This window comes from Saccostrea echinata, unplaced genomic scaffold (genome assembly GCF_033153115.1).
Source record: "Saccostrea echinata isolate AGI-Se365-2 ecotype Australia unplaced genomic scaffold, CSIRO_AGI_Sech_v1 ptg000010l, whole genome shotgun sequence".
In the NCBI taxonomy this organism is placed as follows: Eukaryota; Metazoa; Mollusca; class Bivalvia; order Ostreida; family Ostreidae; genus Saccostrea; species Saccostrea echinata.
In genome coordinates, this window is record NW_026889759.1 from 13,058,921 (window position 1) to 13,072,657 (window position 13,737).

General features: G+C 34.7%; 1 protein-coding gene across 2 annotated transcripts; it reads left to right on the forward strand.

The window, feature by feature from the left end:
• Nucleotides 1-66: 66 nt before the first annotated feature.
• On the forward strand, nt 67-7,444 carry LOC133184432 (protein-L-isoaspartate O-methyltransferase domain-containing protein 1-like). Of its 2 annotated transcripts, none has more exons than XM_061319509.1 (5): nt 67-147; nt 2,663-2,979; nt 3,960-4,234; nt 4,347-4,464; nt 4,881-7,444. In XM_061319509.1, the coding sequence occupies exons 2-5, from the start codon at nt 2,673-2,675 to the stop codon at nt 6,059-6,061; spliced, it is 1,881 nt and encodes a 626-aa protein (XP_061175493.1). In that variant the 5' UTR covers nt 67-147; nt 2,663-2,672; the 3' UTR covers nt 6,062-7,444. The 2 variants fall into 2 exon arrangements, with proteins under 2 accessions (XP_061175493.1, XP_061175494.1); XM_061319510.1 differs by lacking the exon at nt 67-147 and adding an exon at nt 254-311.
• The last annotated feature ends 6,293 nt before the right edge of the window (nt 7,445-13,737 follow it).

Consider the following 13,737-nt stretch of genomic DNA (forward strand, 5'->3'; position numbering starts at 1 on the left):
ATACGATATTTGTCAATCTCTACTTTTTCAGTAGATATGACGTCACACATGTATGCGAGGAGAAGAAAAACATTGACCATTTTGCTGCAGGTTGAGTTCATAAATTTACTTACTAGAGACTGACAGTCCTGCATAAGATTTTACCAGGTAAAGATGTGTAAGATTCTTACTAAATAAATGTTAAATGAAGTCAAAGAATTTTTCCCTATGTTTATTTGAGCTTTGTTTTGGAGAAATTTTGACGTATTGTGTCATGACAGCTGATCTGAGTTTTGCTTACCCATTCAGGCCATTGTGTAATTGAAGTTGAGGTTATGAGCAAATATTTGCAGATTTGTTATGTTAAAAGTAATGTATTGCCAGCTATTTGTGATGTATAACATGGATGATATCCTTTTCCTTTGACAAGGCCATTGTTATTTCCTAATACGCAGTGCATTTTTTTTTCGTGGTCAATAAGTTGGTGGATCTTAAGGTGGTGGTTGATTATAATGTAGGAACCTTCACTGGTGGATTTAGAGAGAGGCATTGGGAGGGGTGCACCTCCCTAAAAAATCCAAAGATAAGGTTACAATGTATATTTAGGATAGAGCTACTGATTTATAAATAAAGGGGAAGAATAAAGGGGGAAACTTGTCATTATATCAAAAATAGATTAATGATATTTGGTACCCTTGATTAGTCAGTGTTGCATGGATTATACCCAGTACTTGATTTAAAGTGATCAGTTTTACAGGAGAAACGCATGGATTATACCTAGTACTTGATTTTAAGCGATCAGTGTTACTGGAAAAATACAGTTTCCAAAATCGGTCAGACTTTCCAAATTACAAACCTGCTACAGTTACTGACAATACTGAAGTTATAAGCAACTTTACTTGTCTCAGATTTATTTCAATGCCTTCACTATAACCTTCAAAAGTGAAATAGTTTTATTTACAGATAAAAATGGTGATCATTGATTGACAAGAATTTAAATACACCATGAAGTTTCTGTGGCTATGAAATAAATAAAAAGATGAGAATATCATCTTTTTAAAATTTTGATATAAAATACTTTGGTAGGCACTGTTCTAGGAAATTAGGGAGATAAGAGTTAGTCAGAACAAGAGCTTTTTTTCTTTTTATGCCCCCATGAAATTGCCAGGGCGTACAGGGGATGACAAATTCCATTGCCCGATGCCAGGGGCTTGTGAATTTTAAGGGTGGGCAAGTGAAATTTTATCAACCACTTGCCCGTGGACAAGTGACTTTAAATAATTGAATCCATATGTAAGTCATAGAAATAAAGCTAGACACAGGGGCTTGCATGATCTACTCGGTATTTGTCTTCCTATTTTTTGAACTATATATAAATATATACAGTATTAGTTTATGGTCATGATGGTGGGGCAAGCAAATATTCATGTAGGGCAGGTGAATTTTGACCATGCACTTGCCCTTGGACAAGTGCCTAAAAAATCTATTTGTCAGCCCCTGGCATATAGTGTTACCCTGTTCAGTCATTCTGTCATTCCATCATCATTCACTTTCCTTTCATTATCTCTGCAACAGTTGCACACATTCAACTCAAATTTGACATATGGATATGTCATAGGAATATGCAGGTCAAGTTCGAATTTGGTCATGGTCCGCTCATTATTGACAGAGTTATCCCTCTTGAACTTAGAAAAAAAATAAATTTTCAGTTTCAGCTCTCTAACTTTTGCAGGGATGTATGTATAAAGTTGAAATTGCATATTCAGGTATCTTATCAGAAAATACAGGTCATGTTTGAATTTGGTAATGGTCCGATGATTTTTGACAGAGTTATCCCTCTTGAACTTAGAAAAATAAGAAATTTTCAGTTTCTGCTCTCTAACTTTTGTAGGAATGTATGTAAAAGGTTGAAATTGCATATGCAGGTATTTTATCAGAAAATAGTCAGGTCAAGTTTGAATACAAATTTAAACTAAATATTGCATTTGAAATTTTGGCTGCTTGCGGGGCATTCATGGCGTTAACGACACATCCAGTTCATACATATCTTCACCATTTGCACTACAAAGTCTGACTCCAAAATCTTTATATATATATATATATACTTGCAATTTTTTATGCTAAAATTTCCTGAAAATAGTTTCTGTGGAGGCTAATTATTAGGTTTCACTTTACTTATAAAATCTCTAAAATTCAGGAGCATTGGGGTTTGGGGTGGATGGGAGATGTCAAGGCAGCCCCCAGACACATGGCTTCTAAAAGTGTTTTTAAGCCTGATATCCCCATGAAATTCCTGGATCTGCTCATGGTGCCATGTTTATATTTCAGCACAAGAGATTTGAAATATTGCATATTATTCATTTAACATAATGAATATAATGCATCAAGTAACATAAGGAGGATCTCACCCTCCCACAAGGTTATTTGAAATCACTTTTATAGAATAAACTCAAATAAAAATAGTTATTTATTTCTGATTAGTGAAAAAAAAATTGTAAAGGACAAGTAAAATTTCATATTCATTTTTGGTTTTCAGTATGCAGAAATTAGTTTGATAATTATTGTAATGGAGAGAGAGAAAGAGAGAGAGAAGCTTATAATATTAAAAAATATGCCATCACTGCATTTTCATTTTCACTTATAGTGTTACTGAAAGGGAATATTATGAGTTATTTCATTCAAGGTTATTAATAATGGGAGGAGCAGTGAGCACAGGTGAAGACAATGAGGAATTAGTGGATAACTTGGTGGATGCAGAGTATATCAAATCTCCACATGTGGAGAGGGCATTCCGAGCAGTAGATAGAGCTCACTACTACCTGCCAGAACACAGAGGCAATGCCTACAAAGATCTGGCTTGGAAACATGGACACCTACATCTATCTGCTCCTTGTATATACTCTGAAGTGATGGAATGTTTGGATATTAAGTCAGGGTTGTCTTTCCTGAACCTTGGCAGTGGAACTGGATACCTCAGTACCATGGTGGGACTGATATTAGGTACACCTAGAACAGTTCAACCTCTTTTGCATTATCCGTTTGATGGAAGTTCATTTATAAGAGAAATTATATTTTAAACGAAAAAAAGTAATTAGATATAGATAGAAATGGACTGAATTTAACTTTTCATTCAATCCAACATCAGTGGTGTATCTTCAATTATACTCATGTATGCATATCATTTTGTCAAAAAAAAAAAAAATATAAAGATAAATAAATTTAAGGGGGGAATAGAAAGTTAATATTGGAAATTAACAGTCAGTAGTTGGCATAGAAAAGTACAATGACTTTTATTTTATGAATAGTTTTCACATACATTTAGAGTTGGGGTTGCACAATGTATTCAAAAACACACATTTCCTTCTCAGTCATGGAAATTTTTTTTATCACGTGTACATGTAGTTTATATACATTTTTATCCAAATGCACTGATTAATGTATTTGTTTAAATCTCTTCTCAAATCACTCTGTCAACATACTTTAAGCTTGAGGATGAGTGATATGTTAAAGTTTTTACAACAGGTTCAAGCCAAACTTCAAGAATGATGCATACATGGATACTTAATATCTAACTTTTTTTGAGTGTTGCATCTGATTTATATTTTCCAAAATGAATGCCCTATTCAAGATTTAAAGAGAGGTTCATTCCTAAGTAACTGTAAGTTTTGTCTGGAACAATCAGATGTTACACCTGATGATACATATATCAGACTTGCTGCTTATGCTGCATCAGTGATTATTTTTTTTAGAGTAGTAGGTCTCTTTACTAGTACATGTACCTCTAAACCTTACCTGGGCTAAATAAGTCTACTGTAAGTATATTTTCTAGATGCATGTATAACAATCTGAAGTGATAAACTTATATGTATCTTAATGCATCATGAACATTCATTAGATATGAGACTTTGCTTAATGTAGATATTATTCATCAAGATGAACGATGTTATCTTTGATACCTGTATATGTGAATTCCACTATAGGTCCGTATGGAGTAAATCATGGAATTGAGCTTCACTCAGATGTAGTGGAATATGCACAGGAGAGGTTGAGAGAATTTACACACAAATGTAACAACTATGATGGATTTGACTTCTGTCCCCCATCGTTTGTGGTTGGGAACTGCCTCCAACTTCCCTCCAGTTGTAATATGTACGACCGTGTCTATTGTGGAGCATCGTGTCCACCAGAGCACGAAAACTACATGAAGAATCTTATCAAAGTTGGAGGAATACTTGTGATGCCTCTCAATGATCAGGTCTGTTTTTTATCTGAAAGAGATAACTGTGAAGTAAAAATATATAGAATGGTTTTTCAGTTTTAGACTTTTGGCATGGCATTTTTTATAAACTGTGAATTTATCATTATAGCTGGTGTGCATTACTAGGACGTCGGAGACTGTGTGGAGCTCCAAAAGCGTGATGTCTGTCTCATTCGCTACTCTGGTTACTCCAACACAAGCTGAAAATGTCAATGTGGTGGAACTCCGTAAGATATGATCAAGATGGTTTTAAAATAATCATAAAATCTATACATTAAAATTGTAAAAAAAGGAATGCAATGTTGCAAGTGTATTTAGCAATTCCTTTATTAATTGCATAATTATAGAGTTATCTTATTGTGAGGTAATTTCCTACTTATGCAACATTTATTACTTTCATTGAAAGGGAGAGGTCTTAGTCATGATCATGGCTGATGTAACATTTAACCTCTAATTTAAATAAGAGTCGTTGGCAAAAAAGATATTTTTATAATCATTGGTGTTAACTTGTCAAAGATTAAAACAGTATCTAAGCGTTTAAGTGAAAGTCTATTGTATGAGTAAATGAAAAATTGTAAGTGCATGTAATATCAGAGAGATCTTAATATTTTTTGAAACTGCCATTCTGTTTTTTTTTCAACAGCTGAGGTTCATATTCCAGGACTGCAGGATCTATGTCGTGTAGACATTAGGAGAATAATTCGAGAAAACATATATAATGATCATCCCGACTTAAAAACCATCAAAAAAAGAAAACCAAAGAAACCCAAAAAGAGATACTACAGACGTAGACCAAAGAAAATGGATGTGCTGCCCATGAGTATGGGAATGATGATTTTGAATGGTTTTGATGAAAGTGATGAAAGTGAATTAGAGAAAGATGACAATGGAGAAGTGTCTGACAACAGTGATGAAATGGAGGAGGATTCCGCTATAGATGGAGTATCTGATGAGGACTGTGGGTCAGTGGATCAAGCCTCTGCAAAAGGAAAGTCTCTAAAGGTGAAGAAAAATGGCAGACGTGCAAAAACTGACAGCGAAGAGGAACACACAGAGCCAAGAAGGAGGAGAATGGATACCAGACATGACTTTTCTGATCGATCTCTGATTCTTGCCAGCAGACTGCTGGAAGTGATGAACCAGGCACAAGAATTGGCAAGATCGTCTTCATCTAATAATCAGGGGTCATCGTCTGCTTCTGCCCTAGAGGAAATGAGAGAGGAAGAACCCTCCAAGTCTGAACAGAGAGACAGTGATCTGTATGAAGATGAAGATGAGATCTTCAATTCAGAACAAGATATGGAGAGTGATATGCAAGACAAAACTGGGTCACAAATTCCACCAGAAAATGAAAATCAAAGAAATGTTCAGGAAACAAATGACACAAAGCAAAATTTCCCTATGCCAAATGAAGATGATGATAATAGAATTTCTGTGATATCCTCAGACTCTGAACTCGAAAATGATGATGTGCTGGCAAGCATAAATTCCAATCTTGCTGCAAGGGAGAGAAAACAGAGGTGTATCTCATTGACAAGTGTGGACACCACAGCCACCTCAGGGATAGGTTCTCTGTCTGAAGCCTCAGCCCTGGAAGAGAATATGGAATCGGAGATGACAGAAAGTCTCAGTGAGAAGCTTTCTCCAAGTAGCAGTAGTCAGGAGAGTGGCAGAGTCGGCCCTGTGGTAGACAGTGAATCCGAGCCCGAGTCCAGTGTTCTACCACAATCTGAGGACCTTTTGAAGAAGTACATGATTGAGAAGATTGACACCCTCCCCCTGCCTGAGGCATTGAAGCTCTACCTTATGTATTATAGAAATTAAAGAAACCCAAATAAAAGAACATTGATAAATATGTGCCACAGTAGCCACACTAAGGTTTATGGACACAATTCACCTGTTTATGCACCACCTAATTTGTATATTTTGGGACTTATGATAATATGTGCACATATATATTTCAGAGCCTTCCTTGATTAAATATGAATAATCATTGATTCAGCTTGACAAAGCTATTGGAGACATTTATTTATTGTACATTGATAATTGTTGATAAACATGTAGTTGTCCTGCTTTTGGAGGAAGATTCTCATGTTGCTAGATAGACAATGTTTGTGCATTTGATGCTACTCTCACAATTCACTCAGGTTGTTTTTTGTTCATTTACCATTTCTTTTCAGTGCTAAATATTTACAAAAGCATTTTTGTCATAATAAAATTAAGACACATATTTTCAGAAGGAATTTATGTGTACAGTGTATGTTTACATGAGTAAACTGTGACTTACCATCTATACAGCTTATAGAGGGAGGGAGAAGAAAGGGACCTTGAAAGAATCCATTTGTGTGTTTGAGCCCTAACTCAGTTTTGTAAAGGATAGGTTTATTGTATCTTTGTCCACTGACCATATATTTCTTCCACACAATTTTAGTTAACCTGTATAGAAATATAGAAACACAACACACACAGAAAACTGGATGCCAGGCGAATATGTTGTATAAGCATTTAGCTTAGCACAAAGATGGGTTTGAAGTGGTATATAGAATGTTTCTTAAACACTTATAAGATTGGAAATTTGGTGAAGAAAGTACTTAATGTGTGTTGTACTGAGGAACTGATTGCATAAAATCTAGTCATCATCTCTTGTTTGCATGAATAAAACCATATACCAGTCAAAATGCTGTAATGCTATTTATGTATTATCTATTTTTCATTTTCTGTCTCTGATATTTTTTTTTCTCTGCTTGCTCCACTTTGTTTTTCTGTTCTGTCTTGATAAAGACTTAAAAGGTAAATGCAAAGGAAAACTTTCAAACCTTTCTTTATATGATTACTTGTAAATATCGAGTAGCATGAACGGACTCTTTGCATGCATGATTTTGTTTTTTTGTTTCTTTTTCAAAGTTTAATATCTAAACAGACCTTGTATTATTGTGCATTTCGTTAAAGCATGTTATCTAACAATAGTATTTTCTTTGGTAAACTTGATAAGTTAATGTCAATGGTATCAGTGAACTGAAATTTGCTTTAGTGCTACTTTTTTGTTTGTACATTAACCTTATGTAAATGCTTTAACATGAGTAAAAAAGTTCTTCAGAGCATGTTTATTGCTGTCATCTGTATGAAAATTGTAAATACATTAGACTTCATTCAGAGTTCTCAAATTGATATTTATGATAATTAAAGAATAAAGGTTTAAAAATCAAATTGTGCTCTTATTTTATTCCTGAAAGGTAATTTCAGACTAATTGTGTAACAGAAAAGGAGACAAGAGGCCCAAGGGCCTTGAATCGCTCTTCTGATAAACTGTACAACCTATCACTTCGCAGCAATGTTAAGGCTTCCCGAAGCTTTAAAATGCGCTCAAAACATAATATGTCATTGCGAGGTCGGTTTTGGTTTTAATTTATAAGTACTGAACTTTAGTACTTCCAATTTATATAGAGGGTTTCCTCGGCTATATATTAACATATTTGTTATGATATCACATGACTTTGTTGATCATGTGACGGTCATTTATAATTTTTTGAAGTGTTTCAAATAAATCGCTTCGGCGCAGCTGATTAACACAATAATTATTAACATTTTGTTATATAAATAAACTCATCGTATCCTTGTGTATCCGAAATGTGCTTGGGAAAAGTCATAGTATTACTTGGGTACAAAATATTTCCTGAGAAATTCAACTAACCTACAATTTTGAGGATATTTTCCACACAACATCGTAATCTGTATTAAAACAAAGCCAACACACATTTTTCCCATGCAAGATTCATTTAGAGAATAACCTCTTCTTACAGATTTCCACAAAAATTCTCAGATTAATCCTCATTAAACACCTGCGCCAGACTCTTTGATACACACAAAATAAACTCTACCTCCAACCAGGGGTATAAAACAGAGTACATTTCAAAAGTATATTTTTCATAAGCATTTTGAACATGCTGAATTTCAATCAAGAGTAGGTAAGCGGTGTAATTTTAAAATATTCGGACATATAAGACTTAAACAACTTCTAATGACCCGTGAATTTTGCAATAGCTATATAGCATTTTACATGCAGTTTGAAATAAAGTGTAAAGTTCATGACACTCACCCTGTCATAACACCTCATGTTTGCAGTGACTTGACGTCATTTTCCATTATGACGTCATATTTTGGTCGTTCAGAGATGTGAAGGCACAGAGTGCACTGTGATATTCTACGGGAAGCCTTAACCTACCTGTGTTCTATTTGAAGCCTCTAAGTATCCTGTATATTTAGATAAAGCCTTGAAATTCCAAAGGTAGGTCAACATGACCTCCATTTTAGATGAAACACTCTGAGAACCCAAGATGATTCTAAGCCAATTAGTATCTGAGAGTTGGTTATGGTGACCTACTTATCTTTTGTCATTCTCTGAGGACCCAAGATGCATCAACTAAGTTTGATGATTCTAAGCCAATTAATATTTTTAAAATCATAGCCATAAAATTTTAAAAGTAGGTCACAGTGACCTACTTTTCGGATGACATACTTTGAGGACCCAAAATGCATCAACTGACAAGGTTTGATGATTCTAAGCCAATAAGTACCTGATATATTTAAATAAAGCCATAAAATTTCAAAAAAAAGGTCACAGTGACCTCCTTTTCAGTTGCCGTACTCCAAGGACCCAAGATGCATCAACTGACAAAGTTTGATGATTCTACACCAATTAGTACCTGAAATATTTAATTTAAATATTTAATTAAAGCCATAATTTTTCAGAAGTAGGTCACGGTGACCTACTTTTGAGTCGACCTACTCCGAAGACCCAAGATGCATCAACTGACAAAGTTTGATGATTCTTAGCCAATTAGTACCCGAAAATATTTAATTATACTCATATAAATTGAAAAAGTAGGTCACTGTGACCTACTTTTCAGTCGACCTACTGTGAGGACCCAAGATATGTCAACTGACAAATTTTGATGATTCTAAGCCAAATAGTACCAGAAAAATATTAAATACAGCCATAAAATTTCAAAAGTAGGTCAGGATGACCTTCTTTTCAGTTGTCCTACTCCAAGGACCCAAGATGCATCAACTGACAAAGAATGATTCTAAGCCAATTAGTTCCTGAAATATTTTATTAAAGCCATAATTTTTCAATTTTATAGTCATATAAATTGAAAAGTAGGTCACGGTGACCTACTTTTCAGTTGACATTTTTTGAGGACCCAAGATGCATCAATTTACAAAGTTTTATGATCATAGGCCTTAAATTGTCCAAATTATGCCTCTAAAATGCTTTGAAATCAAATGCCCACAAAGTTTAAAAAGTAGGTCACTGTGACCTACTTTTTAATAAATATGTTTTATGGCCCAAAGATGCATAATCTTCCAAGATTTAATGATTCTAAACCTCTCAGTATTTGAATTAATGACCTTAATTGTTTTGAAAAAGATTAGCCATAAAATTCAAAAAGTAGGTCATGGTGACCTACTTTTTAGTCGACGTACTCTGAGGACCCAAGATACATCAACTGACAAAGTTTGATGATCATAGGCCTTAAATTGTTCAAAATATGCCTCTAAATCATTTTGAAAAGAATGGCCGCAAAATTTAAAAAGTAGGTCACCGTGACCTACTTTTGAGTCAACATAATATGAGGTCCTTAGATGCATCAACTAACAAGATTTGATGATCCTAGTCCTTATAGTAAGCAAAATATCAATATTTTAATAAAATGTAATTTTTGGTCAACTTTGAAGTGACCTTGAGACCACGCCCTTTGCCCCAGGGTAAATCCCCATGCAAATTTTAATCTACAACATATCCTCATCCTTTTGTTTAAGTTTGGTGATAATCTGCCCTGTGGTTCTTGAGAAGAAGATTTTTTTGCAACCAGTACTTTTGTTTCTATTTTCCTAATTATCTCCCCTTGTTTAAGGGTCACAACCCTAGTTTTAGTATAAACTGGAGCCCTTGGGCCAAGAATACCCTGTGACAAATTTGACAATAATTGGCCAAGGGGTTCTTGAGTTATGGCCCATATTCTAAAAGGTTTACACACACCACACAAATGGCCATAGCATTAGCTCTTTGAGCCTTTGGCTTAGAAGAGCTAAAAATGTATGGTTGGTCCAGGAATGGAACCTGGGACAACTTTAACACTAGTCAGGTGCTCTACTCTGGTCGATATCCATGGCCCAAACCACTACATTCCTCCTTCCTTAAATTGTCTTCGCTCTCAAAGACACAATCCAAACTCTTATTTTTCCTTGCCATGACTTTCAAGTCCAGGGGTGGTCAACAGTATCAAATCTGTAAAAGGAAAGAACATGTTTGGCTGAACCAGGAATTGAACCTGGTACCCCAATATCACTAGTCAGGTGCTCTACCAACTGAGCTAGCCAGGCCAAACCATTACAATAAAATATGTCCTCCAGATATATGTTAACTTTGAGTCCTCCAGATATATATGTTAACTTTGAGAGATATTGTCTTTGAAGATGTCCAATTGCATCTTTAAAACTTTAATCTCCAAAAATTATATTGCAATGCATTGACTTTTATGAGAAGACACTCTTAATAATGTACATTGCCTTTGAAGTACAGTCCAGCTATAAACAGAATGAATGAAACTTGTCTTTTCAGGGCTAGTATTTTTCCTCGTTATATTTTTTAACAAATGAAACATCTGTATTTTTAGCTCACCCGAGGGGAAGACTCAAGCAAGATCAAAATTTGTCTGTTACCTTTGGTTGTTGTTGTCAACATAAACTATTCACATCTGCATCTTCTTCTCCCGAACCACTGGGCCAATTTCAACCAAACCTGTCACAATTGAAGCATCCCTGGGCAAAGGGGATTCAAATTTGTTCAAATGAAGGGTCATGCCCTCTTTCAAGGGGAGATAATTAGCAAAAATTTAATGGCATCTTTCAAAAATCTTCTTCTCAAGAACTTAATTGGCCAGAAAAGTTGAAACTTGTGAAAAAGCTTCATTACATGGTGTAGATTCAAATTTGTTCAAATCATGAACCCTGGGGGTAAGTTGAGGCCAGAAGAGGTGATCGAAGCTGTACATGGAATATATAGGAAAAAATCTTCTCAAGAACCCCCTGGTCAGAGAAGTTCAAACATATATGTGAATTAGCTTCATTACATAGTGTAAATTCAAGTTTTCTTTTTTGTTCAAATCATGTTCCAAGGGTGCAGGGGTAGGGTTGGGCCACAATATGTGATCAAATTTCACATTTACAGGAAAAGAACATGCAGCTAAGACATGATTTATTAAGTCATTGATATAGAATTATCCTCAGGTAGTGTAGTCTAGATTCTGGTTTGTTCAAATCTTGTTCCCAGGGGTAGGGTTGGGCCACAATATGTGATCAAATTTCACATAGGAATATACAGGAAAAGAACAGCTAAGACATGATTAGTCATCGATATAGAATTATCCTCAGGTAGTTTAGTCTAGATTCAGGTTTGTTCAAATCATGACCCTTGGGAATAAGTTGTGGCCACAATAGTGATCAAAGTTTTACATAAGAATATATAGGAAAAAAAATCTCCTGATGTAGAACAGCAAGGCCATAGTTACTGTATATACTCGCCTATAAGTCAGTTTTTTGGGAGTAAAATTTTGGTCCAAAACTTGATGTCCTACTTATAGGCAAGTCGACATAAAAAGATTTGTATTTTTCTGGATGGTGAAATGTAGAATTTTATAAACATTTCTCACGATTATCATTGAACAAAGTCTGGATATATTATATCATTTATGTACTCTAAAATTATACATAAATTACAATTTAGTATTTACATATTTTAATAACTTTTTTTACCTTAAGTGTACATTATGTATTTTTCTAAATGATTTAAAATTAAATATTGGCATCATTTCTAAAAATATTAATCGATACCAGGTTAAAACATCAGAGCATTGATTTGAAATTGTCAACTGATTCTGGCAAAAAGCTGTACCGACTTATAAGCAAGTCAATTGCAAATCCCTCCAAAATAACCTCAAAAATACAACCGACTTATAGGCAGACCGACTTATAGGTGAGTATATATATGGTACTCAGGTGTTGTGGCCCATGGCTCTCTTGATAGTCTTGAATTACATACATATACTAATGGTATTTGTTTTATAAGTGGTCTTTACTATTATTAAATCAGTGGTTTCTCACTCTTTCTATGATTTAGCTGCTTTGTGCACAAGTCTATAAGACCTGTAAAAAATATTGTTCTACCTAAAAACAAGAAGCCCATTATTGGCCACATCATTTATCTGAGCACATTGGCTAGGAAAAAGCAGTATTGAAAAGATAATGGAGGGGGGGGGGGGGGGGTAGACAAACTTAAAAATTTACACTACCTCAGGAAGGTGTAAAAATTAAGAGATTGATTCAACCATAATTAATGAACATTTTACAAATGATAAAAAAAATTATGGTTTTCATAAGAAAGAAAGAAAATATTCAGTGGATGTAAATATATCATCTCTACTGATTCATCTATTTATTATCTTGATAATTTCCCATTTTGTTTAACTTGACAATAGACATTGAAATACCATGCATCCAGGAAATCTGTGCAGTTTTTTGAGACATGGCTTTAAGAAATGGAAGGCTCTGGATTAGGTTGCAATTAAAATTCCCCCAAATTTTCTTAATTCTATTTTAACAAGATGCCCTTGGGCCTTACCAGTCACCTGAGTAACTGCATCCTCTGTTGTCCAATGTATTTTTGGCATTTTGTAAGCACAAGACTTGAAGCAAGAGAATATTTGCATCCCCTCCCCCCCAAACTTAATCTCCTAAATGCTCAATTCCTAGTAAAGAAGATGATTTTTAAAGATGAAATACATTTTCATTATCATCTGCATTTAGAAACCATGACCTGTTAATGGCAGGGGTAATAAAATTCAATTGAAGTTGAAGTAACTAATTTCATCACTTATTAATAGATGATTATTTTTGAATATGAATTTCAATTTCCACAATAATCTACAAATACCGTACCTCCATGCTATAGCCTGAGCAACTTCAGCATATTTACCATTATATGGGTTATAAATTTCTCAATTTATATCGAGGCACACTTTTCTTGTAATAGCCATTACTGACTACGATAAAATTGTGATGAATCGGACCAGGATTTAAAGCCGGGCCCCCGAGGTCAGATGCTCTACTAACTGAGCTATCACGGGCAATCAAACCTGCCTGACCATCAAATCCCTTCCTCTGTAAAGGTCTTCTTCCCCAAAGACAACCCAGTTTCTTCCCTGATGCACCCTGAGGCCTGAATCCTCATGCAGGGGTTATGAAGTTTATAATTTATATTGAGGTCACCTGTATAATGTATATTATTGCTATATGCACTCTGCCTTGAACCTTCAGACATGGGTCAAGAATTTATCAATTATGTTAAGACTACCTTGCTTCTTATTGCTATTTACTCAATTTGACTCCTAGACAAGTAAAGGGGAGGACTCTTAACATGAAATACATATTACAATATACAT